The sequence below is a fragment of the Corythoichthys intestinalis genome, chromosome 5 (genome assembly GCF_030265065.1).
Source record: "Corythoichthys intestinalis isolate RoL2023-P3 chromosome 5, ASM3026506v1, whole genome shotgun sequence".
Classification (NCBI taxonomy): Eukaryota; Metazoa; Chordata; class Actinopteri; order Syngnathiformes; family Syngnathidae; genus Corythoichthys; species Corythoichthys intestinalis.
This window is the reverse complement of record NC_080399.1, coordinates 56659807-56683183: the sequence shown is the minus strand read 5'-3', so window position 1 is coordinate 56683183 and position 23377 is coordinate 56659807. Positions and strand designations below refer to the sequence as shown.

The following is a 23377-nucleotide window of genomic DNA, read 5'->3' as shown; positions in this document are numbered from 1 at the left end:
GAACAACCTTTACTGTTTGTAAAGTGGGGCACACTGTTGATTGCTGCAGCTCTCTTAGCAGCTATGTTTACCATATAAGCAAAACATCCTATTTGTGCTACGAGTCCATCTGTAACGTACTGAATTAACAGTATTTGCAGCATTATCTATAGTCACTGGTATGGATTGATTTGGCCTGCTTAACTTCCATTCAGTCATGGCGGTTTCTAATTCATCAATGTAGTATATGGACTACGTGTCGCTCTGGGCTCACGCAGCTAATGGCATGGGATCTAATGTAGCACATCTAGGTTGCTATTTGATGATATCTAGTGTGCGCGCGCGAGAGTTGGCATGGGATCTAACATAGGACATCTAGGTTGCTATTTGATGATATCTAGTGTGCGCGCTGCGCCGCTTGTTTTCTGGCCACAGAAGTCACTTCTGCTCATTACTGCACAACACATATGACAATCGACTTTCATAAACAGGACGGGTTTGAAGTTCTTGTTAAGTGGCGCTCTTAATTTGCCACTCATTGTTCATCATGAAACCATGAGTTTGCATAGTCTCCCACGGGTTTAATCTTTCTGATCCCATCGGCACTTTAATAGCAGGCTTTAGCTTACGCATGCTAGTCGCTTGTGAATGCTATGTTAGGTGAGCAGCGTAACATCCCGGAAATACGTTGTACTTTACATCCTTAAAATTGAAGATGAAGGAGTTGATTTCGTTTGGTTAATTCGAGACAAAGACATACAGATGTCATGCATCGGGATTTGGGAAGTTAGCTCACGTGGGGAGGACAGTACATTTGCGTTCAAGTGATGCCAGTACATGGTATCGGCGTCCTAAATGTTGGTACTCGTCGATACCGATACCACCAATTCGGGCCGGATCGGCGCCCCCTGCCGATACTGGTATCGGTATCGGTGCAACTTTACTTTACATGCACGTTCTTTCCTTTAAGTTCGACCAACTTGAAATAATGTTTATATCTCCACCTCGTAAAGGACAAATTTTCCTCTGAATGCTCTGCCATCATATCCCTCTGCATCTGTTTTGCGTGTGTGTGTGTTTGCCGCACGCGCTGTACTGGTTTGTGTGTGAAAACACCGGCTCTGAAGTACATGCGCTATTAGGCTCGAGCATTTACTTCACAGAATGGGGGATCACGGGAGATTTCACAACAACGCAGCCATAATGGAAGCAGGTCTGGCTCGCGGGACATTAAACTTTAACTTGCCAGTTCGATAAAGAGACAAACTCGTTACTAAGGCGAAGAACAGATATGATCAAACTTAAGGATGTGAACAATATTGACCCTTACGAGCAAGCCGAAGACAAATGGAGTAAAGATGTCGACGGGATTCCACAATTACGAGAAATGGACATTCTGCTGTATTTATTGTTTGGTGTAACAGTTTTGCTGCGGATGGGTGCAGGACCTGCACATTATGACCATATCAAACGGCAACTCCGTCGTTCTTGCAAAGGTAGGCTATGTGTGTTTACTATTTTCATTGCCATGAACCTGAACGCACCCCAAGTCTTGGATGACAAACACAGCAGAGTAGACTCGCTACGGCTGGTAGTTTCTTCAATTTATTCAAAGTAAGTAACGCACAGCTTTTGACCTTCAGTAACGGTAACGGCGTTGTAACAGCAGAAAAAATAATTAGATTCCCCCGTTACTGAAAAAAAATAATGCTGTTATGTAACGTTATTCCCAACACTGATTATCAGTCAGTAAAAGCGGCATGGAAGATGAATGAATGAATGAATGAATAAAACTTAATCCACAAAAGTGGATTAAATATGCATAAATCCACTGTGACATTATTCCCAGTTTTCACTTACTATACACTCCTTCTGGACTTTCTCGCACTTCCGGTTACATGCTATACTGCATTTTCTGTCCCAAAAATTGTACTATGTGCAATGACAATGTTGACTAACATAAAATACAGTTCAACCCTGAGGTAATAGTTTTAAACTCAACCCTTATTTCGGGACCTGGGGGCATGGTGTCGCACAAGAAGTGTGATAGTCTTTCATCCATAACCTAGCTTCTCCTGAGACTAATAAATTCAATGAGTATCTACCGTATGTCTATGGTTCAACTCTGGACATGTGTTTTGACTTTTATATGGACATATTTGATAAGATATGAGCAACGTATGGTACACATCAGTTAAAGAGCATACGACAGAAGAAGAAAACTCTTAAATAGCATTATTATGTGAATTAAAATCATATTTTGAGACGATTCGACTATATACAACAATTTTATCAAAACGCAGATGACGAGAAATTAGTCTTTTAATCTGCCGGTTAGCCACGCCTACCATTATAGGGCTCTAGCGTCCCCAACAGGTGGATGACGTCAGCGAGAGACTGGGCTCATCGGTTTTACTATTAACCTCATTGAGGGTGAATTATTCAGAACGAGGAAAACGCGACAAAGAGAGCCGCAAAATGTCATTGTTTCAGTCTCTCTACTCCAATATTTTTACAGGATATTCTTTTTATCCAAGTAATTTTCCCCAATAGCTAAATAAATGGCTTGAGAAGGACCAGTCAGCCTGTCGAGGGGGAACTATTCACGAGGAAAACGCGACGAAGAGAGCTGCAAAATGTCATTGTTTCTGTCCCTACTTCAATATTTTTACAGGATATTCTTTTTATCCAAGTATTTTCCCCAATTGCTAAATAAATGGCATGGCAAATAACAGTCTTGTGCTAAATGGAATATGAAATAATAAAAATGCACTTATTCAGGACGACATGGCAAAATTACTCCATAATGGTGAAAACTGTCAACTTTTTTTCGACACCTTTACTGTGGCACCTACCGAACGATATTTTATGACACCTAAATCGGACATATGTCATTTCCCTTCCCCGGCTTCGGAAAATGTAAACAAACCAAGAGGCGTGACAGCTAGCCGACATGCTAACCCGAACAGAGTGATGTTTCAAAGTCTTCGAAGCGGAAAATCACACATAACTAGCCCGGATGTTTTGACATGACAAATGGGTTGTCGATTGTCTTCGCCGAAGAGCAATTTAAAGCTCGTTCCCCGGAGGAGGGCGGCTGCAGTTTTTGTGCAGCTAACGTGCATGAGGAGAGCTTTTTACATGCCTATCAATGATCAAACGTAAGTAATCCTTAATTTAAAGAAAGTTTGTAATGTTTACTTTGTAATCGCTGTATTCGCAACTATTTTTAACTCAAGTTTCAATTTCTGATCGGTCGGAAAATTTGACAGAACACCAGGCACATGTGCACAATAAGCCGAATATAGTGCTCTCCCGCTTGCACCACAGTTCCCACCTTTCATGCAGTTTGGGGGAGGAATGGAGGAGGGAGGCTGCTAGCAGCAGAGTTTGTTTCTTCAAGGCAAAGCTGCGCCGGGCATTTTAGCGATCGGATGCCGAAAAAAAAAGTCTGCATTTTTATTTAAACACAAGTTCCAAAAATGTGACAGTACTGTGCTGTTTACAGTAGTGCTGCAACGATTAATTGATTAACTTGAGTATTCGATTAGAAAAAAGGATTCGGATTAAATTTTGCTGCTTCGAGTATTCGTTCAATTGAAGTGGCGTTGTAATGGTTTATTTTGAAAGTGTTTACATTTAGTTTTATTTAGTTGGGTGGATACACAGCCCTGCAGTCTGCTTCATTTCACATGGCCGGCTGCTCCCTGTTAAGACCAACATAAGCCAAGTTTTTGTTTGAGCTTGTTTTTTCAGTGCATTCGTAATTAAGTTCATATGTATATTTAGCCATTTTTTTGTGGGAATATGTGTCTGAACCATTTGTTAATTGTAAAAAAACATTTTTTTTTTTTTTTTTAGTTAGCGTTTTATGGCATTAAACTAGCAGACTTTTGCTATGCAAGTTAGCCAATTGTTCTTTTGTTGTACATAGATCCTTATTTATTTTTATACCGTTTGAGGCTCAGCGCAGGTATTTTCATTTTTCATGTTCCTTATTAGATCACTCGATTATTCGAACTAACTAGTTCATCAATTAATCGACTACTAAAATAATCGATAGCTGCAGCCCTAGTTTACAGTACTCCCACTTCCGCTTTTTCTGAAATGTTGCAGAGAATAAAATGTATATATTTTTGTTTCTTTTGGCAATGCCATTGTAATTATGGTTTATTGTAATTTCCCGAATATAACGCGCACTTTTTTTCCCCCAAAATCAACTTGTAAAATCATGGTGCGCATTATACACGGGTACATGGATGGAGACAGAAATATATATATATATATATATATATATATATAAACCTTTTTTTTTTTTACATTTATTGACACGGCCATGTTGTGTTGAAGAAACGTATGCGGCGATCCGTTGCCGATTTGATTTCGTCTGTGTTAAATTCTGCTTTTTTCACTCTTCGTAAAGCACAGAATTTAGTTTCTTGAACTCATTTGAGTCAACGTTTATTGCAGCTCCGCAACTCAGACCACAACAAACGTAACAACACAGACTTCCTATGTCCGTCAACTATATTTGTCCCTTGGGAAACTCAAACCCAAATAACAATATTCCTATTGTTACTGTCGTGTCAACAGCGATGAGCTCTCTCGGATTTCCGACTAACGTTCTCCCTTTCATTTTACCGTATTAATCCATGTAGGAAACATTTATTCATCATGATGAAACGAGCAAGTTATACAGCATCCTTTAAAAGAAAAGTCACATCTGTTTTGTTTTCTCCTGGATTCTGGTAAGTTCAAGAAGTTATCAGATCATATTATTACCGTACATATTGTCAGTTTACGGTAATGTTTTGAACTACCAATGTGCTATGCTTGTGCTGTGTTTCAACAGTCAGTAAAATGACATTTCTGTATCTATACACGAGCTCTGTTTGCTTGTATTCTTCTATTTATTGATGCTAAAATTAGGGTGTGCGTTATACACAGGTACAATAATTTCCCCTAGATTTTACAGGTAAATTTGGAGTGCGCGTTATACACGGATGCGCCTTATATTCGGGAAATTACGGTATTTTGTTACTTTTTAGCTCTTAAAAATATATACAGTATATGTTAAAAACACGCTCATTTTCCACGCGATTCTGATCCTCTGAAAAATGTCGCTATCGCCCAATTTCCGATCACGTGATCGGATAGGGGACATTCTTAGATATATTTCTAATACAATATTACGTTAAAAAATTGTAAAGTTAAAACAAGGGTTTTATTATGCTGACAGTTGAACCTCAAAGCTATATCACAATCAAATCCAGGAGTTATTAGGGGTAGTTTAGGGTTTATTTTCAATTAATATTAAAAAGCAACGTTTCAGTGACTGAACGGGGGCGAGCCCACAAGAGAACTTCTCATTCCTTGTTGCACCACAAGTGAATTCTTTACCTTACATGGAAAAAGACACGTAGCCTACATTCACATGATACGCAGGGACGAGGATATGCTACATAAAATAAAAAGTAAATCAGAGGTAAACGTTATTTCCAAAATGTGTCCCATATTTGTCCTGGATTACTTTAGGGATGTCGACTCAATTTAAAACCCACTTTATCTTCATAATTTCGCCTCAATGTAAAGGACAGACAACTGAAACGCCCATGCCAGTTCGTGGCTTATTATTTTGTTAGCTGTTTACCTTCTTTAGCTTTCTTCCTTCTCGCCAGAGTCCCACCAAGTTTTCCGAGGAAAGAATCGTCTTTCTTTCTAGAAGACGGGGATTTCGGCGTCGTCGGGGATTTAGGAGAGGACGGTGATTTCTGAGGAGAGGAAGCCATTGTCGGAACAAAACTTTAAAAATGAGGCTTCAAAATTTCTAAATTGACGTGGGATTGAAAGTTTGTTGGATGGAAAAAAATCGCGGTCCACTCCCTAAAGCGGAAATGGAATTCCACACTTTTCCTCTCGAAGCTGACCGGAGTCAGAGGCCACGCCTCCCCGGTTGAAGTCCAAGGGAGGAAGCAGAGGCACCAGAGCGGCACTCATAGCAGGAAACGAGGTCTGGTGGCCGGCCAGTATCGTCAGAATACCGGACTAGTAGGCTACGATGTTGTATAGTATATTCAAGGGCGTAAGTTTGCGTAGGGATGGTAGGGACATTACACCACCAAGTTTTAGGGATGCTCAAATTGTCCCCAGCCAACTTTTAAGCAACCTTATTTGCATTATATAATGATTTCAGTTATATAGGTAATTTAGATTGTCTTCCAATAAGTTGTAAAATAGAATTGACCCTACCATTACTAAGTGAATTACTCTCATTATGTTGAGACTTACCCTTTCATTTGCTTAATGAGCCTCTCCATTTTTATCCCCTCAAACGCACGTTTGATTGGCTGATGAGTAGAACCCCCACATTCACACAATCCCGACAGAAAAACATGCCTACATGCCACCTCCTCCGCCCTTTTTGAAGAGAAGGGATATTAGAGGGGGGGAAAAAATTCGGCTAGCAGCAGCAGCAGCCACTGTAAGTAATGTAAAAAGACGTCAATGTTGTGGAGGTGCGGAACACACCACTAATTTTGTGACTGAAAGTCCGACCTGCATCAGAGTTAGCGTAGTATTAAACTGTGAACTTGCTAACCTGTAAAACCGTTAATTCAACTGTGCATTTTGTGCATTTATTCCCTAAGTAAAATGTATTTATTTTCTACATCATTAAAAAAATAATTTTTATTTGCAACCTGAGCACATTTTTAAACCCCCCCCCAAAAACACAACCACTGTTAATTGACTTCATATGACGCAAATATTTTGAAAAATGACTTTCTCCCATGAAAATTATTTTAACTTTTTTCACTTTACGTACGAACCAGCTATTTTTTGAGAAATTTACCCAATCTGTTTGGTCTTATTAATGTCCCGTCCCTATCAAAAAGTGTACATGCAGGTTATGCTGTTATAGCGTCCCTACCAATGTTGAGACCAAACCTAAACACTTGAGTATACTGTATGAAAAAGTACTTGGCAAACACTAACCAGTAATGAATAAATTCTACATGACAATGTACAAGGAGATGAGGAAGATGGGAACTTTTTTTAAACTCTTAAACTTGCAAGTGACTTTTTTTATATTAAAAAAAAAAAAAAACACAAACAAACCCTAAAATACCTGGCGTCCACTCTAATCATTAATAAAAAAAAATGAAATGAATAAAAACAAAACAAAACAAAAACACTTCGGTTAGGGCTCCCAATAACGCACTAATTTAAACATATATAACTATCATCAGAGGTGGGAAGTACATACCTGTCAACCCGAGGCCTTTGGCAATCTTACAAATTGGTGACTAATCTTACAACGTTGTATATTGCGCGCAATATGAAACAAAAATAAAACTCAATTTTTAAAATAATATGAATTTATTGGTAATATTGTAACATATAACCTGGTGCAATCAAAGAACAATCAATATCTTCAGCTACATCATGATTCACTTCAGCTCGCAATTTAATTTGACTTGAAGGTAGTTCGTTAGTGTGTCCAATTATAAGTTTAAAAGGTCATTTGATAAAATTAACTTACCGATGCAATCTTTGAGTCAGGGAACATTTCTTTTGCTAATTCTGCGAAGTGATCAGCAATCGTTGCAGGCAAATTGTGTTTGGCAACAAACTGGCAGAATAAAATCTCCGCTTTCGTCACTTTTCATTCTACAGATTTCATCTTTATGACCAGTGTTGTTAATCTTACTTTTAAAAAGTAAATTAATTAGTTACAAATTACTTCTCCCAAAAAGTTATTTAGTCACTCAGTTACCTGAATGTAAGAGTAGTTAGTTACTTGCCAAAGTAACTGGTGTCACCTTTCATGTTTTTTCTTTCATTAAAACAAACAAACAAAAAAAAAACAAAAAAAAAACATAATAAGCTTTGCTATGTTTAGAAGTCATATAATGTTCTGAATCAACTGTTAAAGTTGTTAAAATTGCTCCCGTTTATGCATTAGTTCCCTTCTGTCTACTTTCGGCATGTGAAAGTTTTAAAACTGTTTCATCGTTTAAAGATAGATTCAAGTCGAAATTTTGCCGATTTAGGAGTATTTTCGATAAAAAGTTACTTAGGTTCGCCAGGAAGGTTCACTACAACAGAGCCTTTCTGAGAAGTCTACTGCTTTAAAATGGTGGCTGTTTACCAACGCCGCCAAGTCTGTCATTTCGCAGGTAGTTCTATATGCATGTGATATCTAGGCGTAGATTGTAGGCTGTCGGCTACAATCAGGAAATATTGGAGCCATCTAGCCAAACATTGCGTTTGCTACAGCGTCACAACACTCTTCTTTCTCTGTGTCTCTGACTTTTCTCGCGTCATTTAACCAACGAAGTAACGCATAGTAACGCACATTGTCTCGTTGTCGAAAGGGTGACAAAATCCGAACGGAGAAAACAACAACGTAATGCACGAAAAAATGTACATATTTTGAACGCACGGCGTACACATTTAAAAATCAGTGCTCACTTGTAGAAATTACGGCAAAACCGTACGACTTGACAGGTAGGGTAGTAACGTGTAACATTTATGCCATTACAAATTTACTCAGGTAACTTTGAGAAATATGTACTTAGTTTTACCCATAGGCGGACTTTGTGGAGGGGGGCGGTGGCAAAACATGTTGATGACCCCCAAACGCAGTGTCAGCAATAAAATTAACTTACAAGATATATGCTCAGATGGTAGCTTAGCCCGTGTTCGTCGTACATAGTGGCATCCCAGCTGTGTGTGTGCCTGCGTGTGTGAGCGTGAACGTTTGTCTGCCATACCTAGAGGAGTAGACGCCGCATCCTTTTTGACTGAATCTTAAAGCCAGAATCTGTCCACAGGTGGTTTTGGCTAAGCAAAGCAAATAGCAGTCTCTAAGGTGCTAGTCACATGACGTGTTCAAAAAAATAATTTTGACCCATTATAATTTTTTTTTCTTTTCATTCATTTTTGTTTTATTGCTTTACAACTTGTATAGACAACATTTTACCGGCTAAGTTAATTTTAAATCCATATATAGGAAAATCAATTACATGCAATGACATTTTCGGCCACCAGGCCCCCTTTAATCGTCGTGTATGGTTTTACCACGAATTACTTTTTACTTTTACTAGATTAGTGAAGAAGAAACTATAGTCTTACTCCGCAACTTTGGGCTACACTACAATTTTTCCTCTTTCTACACAGTGACTATTTTTGGCAGAGATGCCGACAGTCTCATGCTGCATTCGAGGAAGGTGGGAAGTTGGAGTTATCCCACTCGGATGGTACCAGTTGAGACCTCAAAGCTTTCCAAGTGAATGTAGATGGCTGATCGTGACATGTTTTTTTATTTTGGCCATAGAGCAGCATATCCTCATGCAACGGCAGTAAAAATCATATCGTTACGTGAAGTTGTGTTGAATAACTAAGTTTATATTTGTATGCTTTGCTGTTTTCTTTTTTAATAAATATCTTTTGTACGAATCATCGGATAACTTTATGCAAAGAGATAGTAGCAAATCCTCGCGCAAAGTCAGTAAAAATCAGCGTTACGGGTAGTTGTCTTAACTAAATTAATTTAATAATAGATATACTGTATATGCAAATATGTTTTCATAATCGTGTAATTTACTTCTCAGACACGAAGGACGCATATGAACTAGTCTACTGGATCTAATCAACATAACGAGCACATTGCAACGATCGACTATGGACTATTGGGAAAATGAACAATCAGAGGGGATGGTTATTAAAAAAAAAAAAAAAAAACTTGTAATCATTACGAAATCTGAATGTCAAAAATTGATATTCGATATTTTCTGCGTCCTATATGGTATATTGTGGACGGGTTTCAATAAGCTTCGGCTTATCCCGTCAGCCCTTTTCTTTTCGGGTTGAATTAATTGTAAACACATATAAATGCTGTATGTTTGTTTGGATTTGTCATGCCTGAAGGGTGAAAAAAAAAAAATGTATGTTTTACCATTGACAGTCTGCTTTTCGACGGGCAACGCCTTTTTGTCGAGTGATGTTAAATTAAAGTAACTCGTGAAGTCGGAGTACTTTTTTCTCCCCCGACTTTGCGATTAGGACTTCTAGAACTGTTCCTAGTACTTAACTTATTGCCAGCCATTCAAAACACGTCCAATTCATTAAAAGTGGAAGAATTGACTGATTTTTATGACATTAACAACGCTAGACATTCAATCCATTTTGACTGGGAGAGATTGGAAGTGATAATTCACTGCCAGCCTCCACCAGTCAAAATGGATTGGACTTCTTGTGCCGTGAAAGACAGCTGATGAGTTCAACGAGTGCCCTATATAAAGGGTTAGACACAGTAAACCCGTTTTCACAAGAATTTTGTTAAACATTGTTTCGCCTTTACATACAAAGAATACATAAAAAAATCAGTAAACCACACCAATGCTCCCATTCGACAGCAAATTGCATCCATTTTTATTATATATTGTGATCATTTTAAAACAAGTTATATAAAACCAAAGCATGTTGCAAAATTTAAATAATAGCAGATAAACTCTGATTTAACTCATCTAATTTGAGAGACTAAACTGATGATATTTGTCTGGGTTACCAAAGTTTACTGATTTAAAATGTGCACTGAACTTTATAGGAATACTCCATTCTCAGCCATGTAGCCATTCTTTTTCTAGTCTTTGCATGCCTGATTATTGGCTGGTTATAGATGAGTGAATTAACAGTTTCTCACATAACATTACAACTAAATGAGCACAACATGAAAAATTTGACTCAAGCCGCTTTCACGCTAGCCTTCTTTGGTGCCATTTCATGGCTTTTTCCTTGTCCTCTCCAGTGTGTGAAGTCCCAATGTGGGATGAAAAATACATTTTACCCACAAAATTGATGCTCTCTAAGGTAGTAACAGAGGCAGAACGTCGCCAGTGTACAAGAAGAGTAAGAAGATTAACAGAAGACTCTCTGCTCACAATGCTTTATCGTGAAAGCAATCGTTCAGTAGTACAGTAGTTTCCTTGCATATTACAACTGAATAGGAATGTGCAAAGCCCCAACAACTGAGTTCTGTCTAGAAGGGACCAGCTAATTAATATCTACCCTGTTACCTGTGATGCACCAATTTGTAGTGAAGGCAATGTGAAAGCAGCTTTACAAACATTCGCACAGGATAAAAGCAATTATACTCGTGACCAAAATACACAACTGTGGATTCATTATACAATTGCAAAATATTTGTGCAAAACAGAACCACAGGTGAAGTGAGTCCAAGTTGGTCCATGTGTTGCAAAGTGATCGTATACAATACAATATTTAAATAATCAAGCTTCTGTAAAAATCAGCAGTTGTGTCCATAGATCAGTTGCAGTTTCAAGTGAGCAAAAATAAAGTTAGTCATTATCAGAAGTTGTGAAACATGAATTAACCTGACATCTGATGTTAGCCTTTTCTTTTGTGCCATTAGTTCTATTTTAGATAAAAACAAATACAACAGTTCAATAAAAATCTTAAAATGTCAAGACTTTTAGTTGTATAATATGAATGATGAATAACCAGAAAAGTAAAGAACTAGAGCTTACTTTTCTTCTTTAAGATGTACTGCATGTGCATATGACTTCCGTATTGCCCACCATGGCTTGCATTTGACCTGGTGTGTCAACCATAAGCCCCGCCTCATCTTATCCCCAACTGTCATTAGCCTGGTTCCAATGGAACTCGTAACCTTTGGACAGCACAAGGCTCTCCAAATCTCGGTCCTCGGCCTTCTCCATCAGCCTCTGTTCCTCGAGTATTGACACCAGCATGTCCCTTTTCTCCACTGTCCTCATAATTTCAGCGAGAATCTCCTGCTCCTTCTGGAGCTCAGAGGCGCTCTTCTTTGTATCTTTGCGAGGAGAAAGGGTCGCAGTAAAATAAAAACAGTCTCTATTGTTTCTAACTAAAAGTAAGTCTGTAAATGATATACCTTCTTTAGTCATCCTGCGTCGAAGGTCTTGCTGAAGTTGGTCCTGGGTTTCCTCCAATTCAAGTTCCTGAGCACTGAGTAACAGGAGAGAAATGAGTGACATCTACTGGTCGAAGCGAACAAGTGTGTTACCATTGATCATTTGATTTTTTAAAGATCCTATAAAATCTTAAATCTACATCAGAAACAACTTTCTCCAGTGGTCAAATTCAGAAAAATCAAAGGATGCAATCCATCCACATTTACTTGTTAAACACAATGATATGTCACGTCACGTCATTTTCAAGAATATTTATTTTATAGTCTTAATTTACTGGGTGCCATTGACGCCGATCGCTGCCAACCCCCATTAAAATTGGATTGGACATCTATTGCCATCAAAGGCAGCGAAAATCACTCAATGCCAGCCTTCCCAGTTTAAATGGATTTTATGTCCAACTCTCAATGCCAGTCTATGAGTTCAGGGCTATAAGCAACAAAATAATCAAGAAGGATAAGGACATTGCAACAACAACAAAATATATATAGGTAGTCCCCGGATTATGAACGAGTTCTGCTCCTACACTGGCGACGTAACCCAAATTTCCGCGTAAATCTGAATTAACCCTTTGACCACCCCAAAATACCTCCTAAATCTCAAAATAACTATCAAAAAACTATAAACGTCATTGTAATGTCCTCGCCAAGATGTTGGAGCCAAGTCCTAGCTCGACGGTGAGCTATGCTCCGAAACGACGATGTCAGACGTCCATGTGGTTTGCTGACCTTATTTAGCTGCTCATGACATCAACACTTTCAGAATGAAATGAAAATAGAAATGAAATTGAACCAATTTCATCAGCAGCAATTCAAATTAGCGCTTTATAACTAGCGGCTGATAGTGCAATAAGAATCCCCATAAACGATTAGCATGCATCAGTTAGTGTCCGCACATCATGAAAAACAATGAAATAAACTCGCCCCAAGTATTCGACCAAAATTGAAAATGCACAATAAACAGTACAAAAGGTGTTGTATACAGGTGCCTGAATCACTCGGCTGTGAGACTTCGTAGGAGCAAATGGCTCTTCCTCGTGTGTGTATGCGCTCTTAGTGTGCGCAAATACGTTCTTCTTTGTGTGTACATGCACGCTTACTCGTGTGCTCAAGTATTACCATATTTTTTTGGACTATAAGTCGCAGTTTATTTATTTATTTATTTTTTCTTCCATAGTTTTGCTGGGGGTGCGACATACTCAGGAGCGACTTATGTGTGAAATTATTAACACATTATGATATTTCACATGTTATTTTAGTGTTTTTTACTGACACTGATGGTTTGGTAAACTTGTTAGCATGTTCTTTATGCTATACTTATCTCAATAAATCTTAATGGCTATGGCCACGTTCGCGTTCTGCCTTTGGCAATGTGTGTTCAATTGATTTATTGACTTTTTTATATTGAAATGCATGCTTTTAGTTTGTGGCCTTTCACGCCCAAGTGGGGGTGCACTCGCACACGTTTACGCGAAGAAGAGCGCTCACACGCCAGAATAAGACGGAAAGCTACGCAGCGTCTCTGAGCTAGTGGGCGAGAGAGAAACACGGCTGCGAAGCTACGTTCATTCTTTATGCTTGTAAAATATCTCTACAGAGGCAACACCTGTGTCTATCATCTTTTCTGTTGTTGCTGTGTTTTTTCCACCCGCAATCGGACACTTAGAGCCAGTTGTATGGTTGTTTGAATGATGTGTTAATGCTAGCGAACATATGCTAACCGTTTGTGTCATTGCTGTAATAGCATCTAATTATCATTTATTTACGTTGATGAAGAAATTGATTCAGCTAATAATAAGGACGTCCATCATCGTCATTTGGGAGTTTAGCTCGCTGGCTGTATAGCCAGGACCGAGCCGTAGCGTCCTGGTGAGGACAGTATATTCGCATTTCGTTGTTCATGCATCATGTAACATCATACTGTACACTTATTCAGCATGTTGTCGTCTATTGTATTTTTATATTAAATTGCCTTTCAAGATGACATATCTGTTCTATGTGTTGGATTTTATCAAGCAAATTTCTCCCCAAAATGCGACTTGTACTCCGGTGCGACCTATACATGTTTTTTTCCTCTTCGTTGGGCATTTTATGGCTGGTGCGACTTATACTAAGGTGCGCCCTATAGTCTGAAACATACGGTACTTGCTCTACGCTTCCTGCGCCAAAAGGAAAGCATGCATCACAAAACAAAAGTTAAGTCGGGCACATCATAACCCAGGGACTACCTGTACAAACTATATTTAACTACAGAAACAAATTTTGCAGAACAAAAAAAATGGTGACAGAAAAATGTCAAGGAACTCACATCCTAGTTCAATTTATCACATTGTGTTACTATTTTTTCCCAATATAAGTCTATTAATATTAAACAAAACAGTGAATCGCTACAGTTTTGTCCATTGATTTCAACATGTAACCCCTGAGCTAATGGAGAGGCACTGTTTAAGTGACTGGCCCCATCTAGTGTTAAAGTTCAGAAATGCAATAGAATGGAAGCTGAACCATAGCTTCTTGTTCGGACCATGTTCAATGATATTTACCTCCGTGAAGTTGGCCCCCAAATCAGATGCAAATTCATATAAAAATGATGTCAATCGTTAGCGCTTGTTTGTGCTGTAAAAAGTTTCGTTTGTGCTGCTATAGTTTTTAAGATATTTACAATTCTTTTATAGGTCAATCTGAGGTCAACAAGCCCACCATTTTGATTAAAAATGGCTAAAATTGGTGTCATCGTTTATGCTGGTTTGTGCTGCTTTCAGTTTTTACATAATAATTTCGAGTGATGAAGTCACACAGCCCCCCCATATACCGTAGTTTCTGGACTATAAGGAGCACTTGATTGTTAGCCGCACCGGCCAAATTTCATAGAATTTTAGAAATAAATCCACATATATGCCGTTGCTGACAATAAGCCGCAGGTGTCCATATCTTAACATTAGTTATTTTCATAGACGTTATACAGAAATATTTGATTGATCAAAATTTATTACTATTTATTAACCAGATAGACACACATCAACATCACCAACTCGTGTTGTCTGAATGCTTACAAGTAAACTAACTTTAAAAAACAGGTCATTACATTTGCAAAGATATATAATCCACTTAGCCTTGCAGCAATTACTTACAAGATCATGAGATCAGACTCATATCGTACTAGTCTGTTCTTCTCCATAACCAGTTCAAACCAGGATTGATAAAGTTGGGCATGGTCTCCATCATTTGTCTGATTGTCAATTCCTTGAAGGAAGGAGAAAAATTGGGATGAAGACAAGTATTGACAAATGTTGTCTTTAAATGGATTGGTAGAATGTAAACAATAGGACTATAAAAAATAAAGGAAGATCAGACAGCGTATTAGAAAACAGAGGACAGAGATCAGCAGATTGACTGTTCCATAACTTTCTATTGTAATAAAATCTCAAGCAACAACCACAGAGATCACATTTTCTATGTTACAAACTACAGTGGAGCACACATAACTAAATATAAAGAAAATTAGACCATTTTTGGTAAATTGTAAATGCATCTTCATCTAGTTGTCTATGTATGCATGTACAGGCATCTTACTATACTGTTCAGTACCCGTTTCTCCTCTTATAATCTTCTCTATAGCAACTCCTTGCTCCTCTAGGTCTCTCTGTTTCTCTCCAACTTCTTCCAGCTGCCGCTGAATCATCTAAATAAATCAAGAACATGAATGTTGCATTCAGAAAAAAGGCAGTGGTTAACAATCAGAAGTACACATAAAATCGTTAAAAACATTATACTTCTGTATTAAGATTCAGTAGTACCTGAGCTCGGTGCAACCTCTTTAGTTGTTCTCGTTTGGCCTGTAGAGCTACTGTCTTTTCTTGCTTCTTTTGCAGTCTTTCTGAGGACACCTATGACCAGAAGTAGCCAACAGTTGAGAAAATGTTTTTTAAACAAACTGATGCATTGTACAGAAACTCTGTATATACAAATGTACAAACCCCTGGTGTAGCTGAGTCACATTCATCATCATCAGTTGAGCAGGGCTCCTCCAAATTCTGTTGACTGGAAGCTGAATAAAAAGGCAATTTTGAACTATAAAACAAGCATTTAAGACATGAAACTGTAGTGAATGTGACATAATTCATCTGCTTTGTTGTTAAAAAGTATAGCTATGATGTGATGTGTGATATGATCTGTGCTTGTACTTCACATTTATGCTAGTATATGTAATCGAATGGATTACAAATCATTAGTTCATCAAAATTTATGTATGTCCAATACAAATGTTGACATGTCCAGTACATTAGGATTTTTTTTCTCTGTAGACCTTCAACAAATTTGTTTGTTATACAATCCCATACAATAATGGTTAAAATAATTAGAATTATTTCATCCTATACTTCTAAGACACAAAATGCTTTTAAAATGTGCTTCCCTCACGTTCACGTTTTGTTTAAAAGGAAAGGTAATGTAATGTGATGGTCATAAAGTTAAAAACCAAAAACCATAGCCCATCCTTCACCATCGACAACTCCGCCGTGTGACCCTCTCCCAAGTCAAGAGACTGGGAAGTACACTTTCGTTTCAATCTTACATCAATAACATTACCCGGATTGCCCACTTAGCTTAAGCTGCCAACGCGCTCTCTTGAAAGCATCGGGAGGGAGGTTTCTATGCACCTCACACAACGGACCCGTTACACTCTCACCTCGAAACCTTCACTGCCAATCCAGGTAACGGCACCAATATAATTGGCCTGCATGGAGCCGCGCCGCACGACGTGATACGTCCCCCTCGTTTAGGTCAGGACTTGCACCCGCACCGCATGACTAGTCCAGCACAGCAGGTGAGTGCGCAAACCACTGAGCCAAAAGCCCAGGCTAGCAGCTATAGCTGCCAGCGCGCCCTCTTGAAAGCATCGAGAGGGAGGTTTCTATGCAACAGACCTGCGTGCACCCATTACACTAGTACTAACCATGCAAACACAACCTTGATGAATACGCCTCATCATCACCTTGATGATGATAGAACTTTTGTTTGGTGCTGTTCCAGTGAGATTTACAAAGATGACTGCCTGAAGAAAACATCAAAATTCCCTCAGTCCTTGATGATATGGGGCCGCATGTCAGGCAAAGGCACTGGGGAGATGGCTGTCGTTAAAACTTCAATAAATGTACAAGTTTACATTGAAATTTTAGGCAGCTTTCTTATCCCTTCAATTGAAAATATGTTTGTCATTTTCCAAGATGGCAATGCATCATGCCCTAGAGCTAAAACTGTTAAACCATTGAGATCTGGGCTATTTGCAGGACATGACAGTTGCCACGTTTACATGGAGCCAAATATTCCAATTACAATCGGTTTAGATGTTCAAACCGAATAAATGTGTTCCATATAAACACCTCATTCGGAATGAACAGGCCCAAACTGAATGGAATTTCATTCCGATTCACAGGGGTGGAATATTCCTTTTCCCGAACCGATTAGAAGTAAAATTATATCATGTAAACAGGGAAGCAGAATGGTGTCTGGTTGCGTTCTTTCTGCACATGCTCCATACTGACGTGTTGACGTAAGTGACGTCACTTGCAACATGGCTTCCAAGCACACGCACAGCGCACCTAATTGGAGTCCGGCGGAAAGTTTATATCCATGAATCCCTCCACCAGTCCACACAACTTTTTAAATGAACGGCGTGTCATTCTGAAGTTTTGTTTCCACTCGAAAAGTTAAAACAGCAGCTGATCTGACGATCGATCTCCATGTTTTGCAACGTGACGCTTTGTTTTGATTAATCTGCGCATGTCAGACGGCAGTTGTCAAACGTCCTTTCGGAATAAAGGCAGACACATGTAAACGCTGGATCGGAATAGATGAAGTGACATGTAAACAGCTGATCTGAAATTTCCAATCGGAATTATTTGAATCGGTATGAATAAAAGTCAGCATGTAAACGTGGCTACTGACTGGATGAATCTTTCTCCAAGGAATGCTTTAACAGGTTTTAGCTCTTTGGCATGATGCATGATGAACAGCACCAAACAAAAGTTCCAGCATCATCACCTTGTCAAGAGTCAAGTATCTGCATTGGACAACGTGAAAGAATCATCCAATCAATGTTATGGCCTGCAAATAGCCCAGATCTTAACCCTATTGATAACCTGTGGTGGTCATTGAAAAAAAAAAAGGTCCACTGCAAGGCTCCGACCTGCAAGAATGATCTGGCAACTGGAATCAAAGAGTTGGCACCAAATTGATGAAGAATCCTCATCAAGTCCATGCCTCAGAGACTGCAAGCTGTCATAAAAGGCAGAGGTGGTGCTACTAAATACTCGAGGTGTGTTTTGATTCTTATTTCTTTGTTTCTCATGATTCCATATTCTTTTCGTCAGAATGGAGTGATTCCATATATATTTTCCTGCACTTGCTCTTTAAAATTAACATTTACTGACCACCACAATGTTTTTTATTCATTTCTTTTAGGGTTTCTGAATGCTAAAGAGTAGCACTTTGAACTAATTCATTATTTTTTCAAGCTTTTTATCTGAGTTAGTTCTATATAATAAAATGTTTGAGTGAGTGCTCATCCGAGACTGGTGATTCCATTCTTTTTGCTAGAGGTAGTATGTGTGCACGCCAGTGCTCTCCAATACGATGTGTTGCCATAAAAGTGTATAAGCAGCCCCTAAATACTGTATATACTGTAATGAAAATAACTTCCAATTCAATGATGATTAATTACTCCAATTTTGCATCTAGAAGAGTTCATATTAATCTCAGACGATATAAATAACACCACTGACCTTTATTTCTAAGGTTGGCGAGGATCATCCTGATTTCCTTTTGAAGCGCCTGGTCCTTCCTGTCACTTTCTGATGGCTCCCTCTTCCTGAGCCTCAGGGAGGAGAAAAGGGTGACCTTCCTGTTGGGCACTGACGATACATCATCACTGAAGACCCTTCCTGAGTCTCTGCGGGACATCAAGGAGACTCGTCGCAGCTGTAATGACAGGTCTGCATGGTTTCTAGCTTCGTTCTCTATGGATGACCCTGGTTCTGGTTCAGTAGAATTAAAAATTAACTCTCCCTCTGACATAGGCCTGCGTCTGCGTTGGCCATCATGTTTGGGTCTCCTGTCGGAGTAAAAAGACAAACATTGATATGATGTTAAAGGCAGAGACTGATGATCACATTGTGAAACGTTTGAAGGAGACACATGAGAAGCGTTTTAGTGCAATCTGTATGACACTGATTTGGTGCACATAATTACATATTTACATTGTGGGGGCTGTGCTGGAGCTGCTGGAAGGATTGGTCACACTAAATGTCCTCCTGAAGGCGTTGGCAATAAGACGGAAGGCGGCGAGGGAAGAGGCAGAAGCGAATTGGCTCTCAGTTGGTTCTCTCTGCTGGCCAGTGTCTGCCTGAAGCTTATCTGCTTCTGTCTCTGCTTGGACCTGATAAAACATCAGAAGAGAATGAGTGATACAGGTCATTATGAGGTGAAATCAATTTTTCTCATTTCTCTATTCTTTGTTGCATTTCTAGGAAGGAGGGAGGGAGAGAGAGAAAGTGTCGTCTCAACCTGGTGCTGCTTTGTGGTTTTTGCATCCGTAGAAATTGAAGTTTCCTCTAGAGTGTCTTTGTCACTGAGAGGTAAAGTCAAGCTTTTCTTTGGACTGGCCAAGTTGCAGTGCTTTGGATTCTTTTCACTGTTCTTTTTTCCCTCTGAGGAATGTTTCGAATGAACAGATACGTTGACTTTCAAGGCCTGAGAACAAAAAATAAATAAATACATTTGAATTGATACAACAATTGCAAATAAAGTTATCATCATTAAAACAAAAATCACTAAATGTTTTACCGTTTGTTTTTCAGCTGACTCGATCTCTTCAAAGTCAGAGTCAGCTTCAGGGACCGTCTCAGGGCCTTTATCTGAGGGCCAGCTTCGTTGGAAGTTTTTGACAAAAATCGATGGAAATGCTGGAAGAGACGAGATGATCATAAGAAAATGTTGACCAAACATTTTTTTGTGTGGCTACATTTACTTTTAGTTGAGTAATATTATTTTTCAGTAACACTACTCTTACTTGAGGAAAGATTTTGGTTACTCTAACCACCTCTGTATTGAAGTAGCCTACTACATGAAAATGCAATTTAAAGACATAACGGCTTTATGAGACAGAAGTATACTCACATGCTCTTATTCTTTTTTTCCAACTAATATTTTGTTTTGTTCTACCGGGACCTGCAGAGGGAAAAGATTGCGATAAAAAGACAACTTCTTGTTCTGATTTCTGAAAGTAATGGAATGACATCTCATTTTTATCAGCTCAACATTATCAATAATGTATCTTTTTTTTGTATAAATGGACCTCCATTCATACAAAAGGAAAAAATGTAATTGAGTCAGAAATTCCTTGTTCAATGATACCCTTGTCTTTTTAACTGAGCATGTGTTTCAATATGAGGTACACTCACCCAAATCTTCCACTAAAATCCTTTACTCACCTATCGCACCCTTTGCTGCTGTGACATCTTGCTTTTCCATCCTTGGCGTATCAAAGCTTTCCACAGCCATGTCTGTCTCTCCAGGATCTCTTGTCAATTTATCTACATGCCCATTGCGCATGTTAGATGAATCTGGAAATAATGTTTGGAAAATGGGTAAGGCGTATGAACTCTCATTAAGGCAAAAGCGCAGTGAGTCTGACCTAATCGGTAGACTGTGGCTGTCATGTAGAGTCTCAAATTTAAATTGAAAACTTTGACAAATACTCTTTAATGTTTTACTTTCAGGCTTAATAACACACTAGAGCTGCCAAGATTAGTTGACTAGTCATGAACTAATTCAATTACAATTTAATAAGAGACTGTCGTTTATATTTTGATGCTTTATAGTTCTTTAGATAGTACCTGCTATCCTGCCTGCCTGAAATAGTTCCTGACTGTAAAGTAAGCTATTTGGCTAGTTAGCGCCTAATATGTCACTTGACTCAGTACTTAGGTTATACAGGTATGTTTAAAGCACATTCTAACAGTGATGTCATGTTGGAATAGAAAGTGTGGCGTCACTAGGGCTAAGTTCATACCGCAGGTCTTAATGCCCAATTCCAATTTTTTGTCATATCTGTTTTTTTTGGCATGCCCGTTCAGACTGCCTTCGTCCATTGAGCCCGTTCAAGTATTAGCAATCCGCCACACGATGAGCAAACTGACCCGCATGCGCAAAAGTATCAAAACAAATGACTACATATGCTGGCCCTGTTATTCTAGGGCAGTACTTCTCAAATAGTGGGGCGCGCCCCCCTGGGGGGGCGCAAAGCGATGCCAGGGGGGGCGCATGTGACCTCGGGGAACATGTTTTTTTTTTTTGCCGTACTGGAATAAAGTGTACTTGCACATCCACTCAGTAGGTGGCAGTGGCGCTCTCATTTTCAGAGTGCGCGCAGTATTTTTGAACCAAGGAAGAGCACTGAGCACACACAGACAACAGATATGAAGAGCAGTGTGCCACCGCCGTTTTCGAAAGCCGTTTTCCGACCGGACTCACTCACGCAGCGACCCACTGTCTTGTCCGGTTCTCACGTCGCCGCCCGAGGAGTGCCGTTTTCGGCTTGGGATCGTCACGACGACCGCCCTCACCTACGGTTCTACCTCGGCCGCCGTGAATGCGCTTTTTTCGTGCCGTTTGCCTTTTAGCTTTGACTTTTAATACAGTGGGTGATGATGAAAGACCACTGTTTACTGTGTCTAAAAATAATTACAGCAGACAGCCAGAAGCCAAATCAATTAAGACGCCACTTAAAGACATTAGACCCCAATCTCATTGTTAAGCCGCTTGATTTTTTCAGTGAAAACGTGCCGAATATTGCCAACAATCGTCCTGCTTTGTCAGTGTTATATCAGTAAGCTAGTGAGCATTGTTAGCATGCTCATTGCAAAAATAACTCCACACCATTGCAAAGGAGGTAAATACTGTGAGCAGCAAAAATAAGAACTGTCCTGTCCAAGGACACTCCCCCCCCCCCCCCCCCCCCCCCTTTATTCAGATTTGTTTTTTCGGTCAAATTTTTTGGCACATTGTCCTCATGAGGGAATGTTTCTAATCAGTTTTAATTTGTTATTATTTACTGATTTTATGACATTTTATTTTTCTGTATCAAATGGTCAAAAATGTACCTTGAGTGTATTTTTTAGTTTGGCTGTGATTTTTTAAAAAAAATTCAAGCAAATTGATGCACGTCAAGTCTTCTGTTACAAATAAAACAATGTTAATAAAGTTATACTTTATTATAAGTTGATCTACGTTACTTTTTTTCTTTAATAGAAAAAAAGGACACAATGTTAGGCAGATGCGTATTTATAATAGTAATTTTATAGACAAATGATACTATTTACAGTGGCGGCAGAGTTTGGGGGGGCGCGAAACATTTACGTCTTCCTTGGGGGGGCGTGACAGAAAATAATTGAGAAGCACTGTTCTAGGGTAACCATATGTTGATTTCCAAAAAGTGGACAAAAATAGAAATAGAAAGAAAACCGAGCATTCCAAGGCTTATTCTTTTTCCCCCCTTTTTATTTTTATTTTTTTCATGACTGATGTCAAGGCCGTCTCTTTCCTAAAAGAGTTTAAGCTAGGCGCTAACGCTAATGCACAGCTTCATTGCTGCCATCCTCCATGCCTCTCTTGCTCGTTGCTGACGTAATTGTTGCCTGAACTCCGGTTTGCGAGGTTTGAGAGTTCATACAGCAGCGACATTCTGGAAAAATATGACCCAGATCGATTTTAACCACATACAAAAATGACCTAAATCGGATTTGAAATGGTCCACTTCAATGCGACTTGTTCGGTTCAGATCGTCAAGTTTAATGCCTCACTCGAGCCGGAAAACACGAAAAAATTGGATTCGTGCATTAAGACTTGCGGTATGAACCTAGCCTAATACTATCTTATAACACTTTGTTAGAGTCATCGTCTCTCGCTTATCCGTAACTGGGTCGCGGGGGCAGCGACCTCAACAAACAGCCCTCTCCTCAGCCACTTCCACCAGCTCTTCTGGGAAAATCCTGAGGCATTCCCAAGCCAGCTGAGAGATATCATCCCTCCAGCGTGTCATGGCCATGCCTGAAACGACTCCTGAGGGAGGCGCCCAGGGGGCATCCTGACCAGATACCCAAACCACCTCAGCTGGCTCCTCTCACACACTATGTTAGAGTGCTAGAAGAAAACCTTCCTCTTTGTCAATCAATACTTTTGGTCTGCTTTAAATTATACATACAACTGAAACTGTTTTACCTTTACTTACCAAACAGCTATTGCAAATGATAATTTATAACTAGACAATAATTTAAAAACTATAAATACAATAGTTTTTTGATACACAATGTATACTTGCTGGTGCAATAAGGAATTTTATATTCGAACTGACTAGTCAACTAATTGGGT

At 39.1% G+C, this 23377-nt stretch overlaps 2 protein-coding genes across 6 annotated transcripts in view; both read right to left on the bottom strand.

The window, feature by feature from the left end:
- The window catches only part of parvaa (parvin, alpha a), a 48205-nt gene extending 42273 nt beyond the window's left edge, over positions 1–5932 (bottom strand). The window contains exon 1 of the mRNA XM_057835956.1: positions 5630–5932. Within this exon, the coding sequence (XP_057691939.1) occupies positions 5630–5768 (139 nt within the window). The 5' untranslated portion in view covers positions 5769–5932. The remainder of the gene's footprint in view (positions 1–5629) is intronic.
- A 4457-nt stretch (positions 5933–10389) lies between these two features.
- Positions 10390–23377, bottom strand: part of mical2b (microtubule associated monooxygenase, calponin and LIM domain containing 2b) — a 129377-nt gene continuing 116389 nt past the window's right edge. For 3 of the 5 annotated variants that reach the window (XM_057835975.1, XM_057835976.1, XM_057835977.1), the window contains 12 exons: positions 20440–20571; positions 20126–20176; positions 19793–19911; positions 19514–19699; positions 19207–19385; positions 18733–19061; positions 15928–15998; positions 15748–15837; positions 15539–15632; positions 15082–15193; positions 11915–11988; positions 10390–11833 (listed from right to left, as the gene is read on the bottom strand). In XM_057835975.1, coding sequence (XP_057691958.1) covers positions 11628–11833; positions 11915–11988; positions 15082–15193; positions 15539–15632; positions 15748–15837; positions 15928–15998; positions 18733–19061; positions 19207–19385; positions 19514–19699; positions 19793–19911; positions 20126–20176; positions 20440–20571 — 1643 coding nt within the window. In that variant the 3' untranslated portion in view covers positions 10390–11627. Of the gene's footprint in view, positions 11834–11914; positions 11989–15081; positions 15194–15538; positions 15633–15747; positions 15838–15927; positions 15999–18732; positions 19062–19206; positions 19386–19513; positions 19700–19792; positions 19912–20125; positions 20177–20439; positions 20572–23377 lie in introns of those variants that run through there. The other 2 variants (XR_009063168.1, XR_009063169.1) reach the window with 2 other exon arrangements.